Source organism: Morone saxatilis, unplaced genomic scaffold (genome assembly GCF_004916995.1).
Source record: "Morone saxatilis isolate NCDOM2014 unplaced genomic scaffold, NCSU_SB_2.0 Contig17, whole genome shotgun sequence".
Lineage (NCBI taxonomy): Eukaryota > Metazoa > Chordata > Actinopteri > Moronidae > Morone > Morone saxatilis.
Genome location: NW_023339729.1, coordinates 13,830,986 through 13,835,759, shown reverse-complemented (window position 1 = coordinate 13,835,759; position 4,774 = coordinate 13,830,986). Strand labels below are relative to the sequence as shown.

At 39.9% G+C, this 4,774-nt stretch overlaps 1 protein-coding gene across 1 annotated transcript in view; it reads left to right on the top strand.

The window, feature by feature from the left end:
* Positions 1-1,463: 1,463 nt before the first annotated feature.
* Positions 1,464-4,774, top strand: part of mast1a (microtubule associated serine/threonine kinase 1a) — a gene marked incomplete in the record, with an annotated part of 62,523 nt that continues 59,212 nt past the window's right edge. Inside the window, 1 exon segment of the mRNA XM_035661022.1 lies at positions 1,464-2,543. Coding sequence (XP_035516915.1) covers positions 2,505-2,543 — 39 coding nt within the window.

Below are 4,774 nucleotides of genomic sequence, written 5' to 3'. Positions count from 1 at the left end.
CTCTCTCTCTCTCTCTCTTTCTTGTGAGAATGTTTAACAGTGAAACATCATCCTGACAAACACACCACATTGTGTGAACACAGCGATGGACTTTGCCCTTCAATGTTTCAGTATAATCAGTGATTAGTACTGCTTAGTGGCAACTTTCTTTTAGTATTGATCAGGGAATGCATTCATTCTATTGACGTTACATCCTACATCTGTTGGCAGACTCCGTGGGGACAGGGTGGTTCACTTGCTATGGAGATTAGACCTCCAGAAGACATGCAGTTCCAGTTAATATGTCAACAGCACTCCAGATCTTTCTCTTTAAAATCACCATGGTGGGAATTTGTTTCTATGCCAACGTTCATTCATTAACATGTGGATCAGGGATGCAAGTAACTGAAGGGTGAGGAGCTGTGAAATGTTAGTGGCAGTGAATTCCATGTGTGACAGGTGTGAATGTTGAATAATGCATAATGGTTGATGCCATTTTTCATTGAAATAGCAATGGAAGCATGACGGCAGGCTGTGTTGACTGTTAATTCAGTTAGACAATGTAATTTACATGTCCAGGCCCATGTATGGTCTATGGGCAGACAAAACAGCATAAACACATATTGATAAAGCACTTTAACTGTGGAGTAACTGAGTAACTCTCTGTGCACATTAGGTAATGGGTCATATTAAGTTGGGCAAGATCTTTCACCCCCATAGAGAGGGCTGTCTATGAATGTCCTCTATCAAGGTATGATGTAATATGTCATGTATTTTTAGGACTTAAATGATTAGTTGATTAAGCAATACAATTATTCTGCCATTATAATCATAATATAGTAATTATTTAAAATGCCAACCACCTCCTATTCCAACTTCTCACTCTTGAGAATTATTTCCCAAGGGTGAAAACTGTTCTGTGTTTTATAATCAAAGTTTTGGGTTCAATCAATTAAGAAAATAGTCAGCTGATTAATAAATAATAAAAACAAGTGCTGTTGTCTCTCTGATCTTGATGCAGTACATTTTCTTGGAAAACAGCAAGAATGGTTCCTTCTTAGCAACACTGCTCACAACACAACTAGAGATACTCAATTGACTATTTTATATGAGAAAGTGAATCATTTGAGAAGCTGGAACCCGCGAATGAGCAGCATTTTGTCACAATGCCATTCTTTATAATTAATGAGACAATTTAACAATAATCTTAATCTACTAATCGATTAATTGACTAATCGTTTCAGGTCTACAGCCATTTTTGGACAGATGCACCTGAAAATTGTGCAAAGATGAATTTTGTCAGGTAATGTGGGCTTGACAAGTAGTATAGTAAAAAAAACAAAACAGTACCTGATAAATGCAAGGAAGACAAGCCTCTGGTCGCTTAAGGGTTAAACGTCATTTGGTAGTAGGAAGTGGGTGGTAAGAGCTGTGGATGGAGCGAAGCCTGTGTAGCAACCACTGATCATTTTCCGCGAGAAAGGCAATGTCACACCGGAGAAGAGGAGCGTGAACGCATCGTATATACCTGAGAGAGAGCACGGGAAACGGACAAATCCACCAGGGGACGAAAACGTGAAGTTATCAACCTGCTTTCAGCGCCGATGTGTGTGTGTGTCTGTGTGTGTATGTGTGTGCGTGTCTTTCCCCAGATGGACGTATAGAGTCGCTATGATTCTCATTGATCTCGTCTTTTTTTAAATGCACACAGACAGCTCTTGACAGCGCCTGGATGTGTGTCATATAATCGTTGTGTAGCAATGTGCAATATGCAATGGACTCCGTGTACATGCATGCACCGGTGCCTCCACAGCACACACACTGAGTGTTTGAATGTGGACTAACATGTAGCGGATTGCTGCAGCGAAGTGGTTCACAGACGGACAGAGGATCCCTTGTGATAGAAGGCATTTTTTCTTTTTTTCTTTGAAAGGATGACAGCTGGGTGTTGCTGCTGCAATGAGCTGCTTGCAGTATTCATATTTTGGTTTTGAGCTGTGAGGGAACCGAGGTGAAGATGTGTGCAAACTTGTTTGGTTTATCTCATCTGTGGTGTGATAACCTTCTGTGTGACAGTGCGCGCTGCTCGGGGGGTTTCTCCTCTGTCTCTCAGCTGGACTTCAGTTGATCCCACCGTGCAGCAGAGAGGCTTATTCAGCAGTTCCCACCACAGAGCAGCCTAGTCAGTAGTCTGTGTCAGTCTCTGCCTGGATGCTGGCTGGGGTCGAGCCCAAGAGCGGCACTTTTTTTGAAATACTTTGGTCATATTTGATAGTTTTCTTTGTTAATGTTGTTGTGCGCCAGAGAAGATAACGTTTATATCTCTCTGTTTGCCGTATGGTATTATTTTACACGCTGATATTACCTGCTTCTCGCTGGTAAATGATGAGCATATCGGTTTATTTGTGAATAAACAAGCCGTGCTGGCACGCTGAAAGCCACGCGAGAGTGGGGCTTGTTCTCGCCCCCGTCACCTGGAAACCACAGGAGCCACGAGACTGTCCGACAGGTGTGATCCACGCGCCATGGATGATTCTGGGATCATCCGAAGACGGAGGCTGCAGGTGAGAACTGTTTTACCACCTTTGTAAGGATCATATTACAGTCAGTCTGATAGAGATGTCCCAACATACAACACAGGCCACATGTCTTTTTATATTTCAAAATAAAGTCACAATATTGGCACATCATCTTTAAGCTTCATTGTGATATATGCTGGTTCTTCGTCTACACATACATGTAAGGGATGTAAATAGATATTGCCAATGTGATGTGTTGTACTTTAAATCAATTGATGCACACCTTTAAACACATTTGGATCTATGCATGGTTCGAAAGAGATCTCTAACCATAAAATAAGGGGCCCATGAGTGTGTTCATGAATGTAGTTTGAAAAGGCAGAAGACCATAAAACTGGAGGCAGTGGACTTAGTTGGAGGCAACATTGAAAACCACCTATCACACCATGGTATAGAAAAAATGAGAAACGTTTTATGGATTAAAAAACTATTTTGTCAAATAAATGCCTGAAGTATTATGGTAATTCACAACAATAATACAAAACATATAGGACATAGGTCTAATTTAGCCATTAAACAGTCCAGTTTATTTATTTGCAACACTGTACACAATGGTCTAGTACAATACAATAGGGATAGCTACTCCACTATAAACAGTAGATACATTTATTGAACGTATTGTCCCAGTACAGTTCTGGAATAACGAAAGGCAGCACCCAGAAAGGTAGCGGGTGACTGACCTGTTTTTATTGTTTTAGACTGACAATAATGTGTGTACCAGTCTATAATAACCAGGCATGTGTTGAGTCTGGGCTACTTAAAGTGGCTGAGTATGTGGAGTAGATTATTCTATTACATTTTCATGATGTAGGCCAGTCACTTAGCCTATTATCTTGTACATTATGACAGACACAGGAAGGCACTGGTACAGTAAAAGCTTCCTTCGAGGCTTTCCTCCATAGTGTGGGTGCTTGTGTGAAAGAAATCGAGTGAGGCAGGCAAAGCTTACTATGCAGGCTATTGTCTGCCAGTCCTTCTCTGCTTCCTTGTGAGTTCATTTACAGTAAAAGTACTCTGCTGCACATTGTGCCAAGATATTTTGCTCTGGATGATCAGTCATCAAAAGTTGGAAGATTTCCTGCACAAATGTGGATCAGTTGGTAAAATGTGGCAGTAAAACTGAGTGAGGCTCCCACTCTTACAGGGGCTGGACTCCTACTGTAAGGCCTGGTGGATTAAAGCTGCCACTAAATTAAAGATTTCACCATCAATGAGTTAGTCCGGGGAACATTTTATTCTATACAGAACTATCTGCTCCCTCAAACACCAGCTCTACCTTTGTTGAACTGTACTTATTGAACTGTTTGTTGAAGACTGTGTCTTAGTGACATTATGACTGAGGCTTTTGATAATCGTTGCCTTTATATAGCCGTTAAAAGTGGAGGGAGAGTTAAAGTAGTTTGTCCAGGCAGAAATATGAGTACTTTTTGCTCATTTCTAACAATAATTTTCTTCAAACAGCTTGTGTTGTATGTTATAGACAGCAAAGAAGACCAGCAAAAATGTTAATTAATAAAGTGGCAATTATTTTATTAAAAATATGACAATTTTCAGTATTATTAAGTAAGTATTAACAACTAACAATATTTTTTTATATTATCAATTAGTTGCTAATTCTATAAAATGCCTATCACAGTTTCTGAGAGCCCCGAAGTTACAACTTCAGATGTCTTATTTTGTCCTAAAATTCAGATATTCGGTTCAGAATAATACAAGACTTATGAAAAGCAACAGATCTTCACATTTGAGAAGCTTGATCAAAGAATATTTGCAGTTTTGCTTAATTGTTTCAGCTCTAAATAAGCTTCTGTGTAGATGTCCTGTGCACATTACTTATACGTTATTGCTCATACAGGCACACATTTTCCGATTTGTGTGCGACGGGTTTTATAGAGCTATGTCAATGTAAAATAAAAAAGGAATTGTCTTGTGCTGAAATGAGTTCAGCGTGTAAATTAGAAGACGTTCAGTCACTCTGCTGAGCTCAGTAGTCCTTTTTTCAAAAATGAATTGTAGCTGAAATTTAGACATGCATGGATATCAACAGGGGCAGCCTGGCAGGGGGACAGGAGGCAATTTGATGTTAGTATAAAGGTTCAAATGTGAAGCAGAAACACACACACAAAGCACATTCTCTTATAATGAGCTCACTGGTGAGTCAAACTTTGATTTTAGTCAGATGCTGAGTGGACAGTAGTATGTGTGTGTGTGTGTGT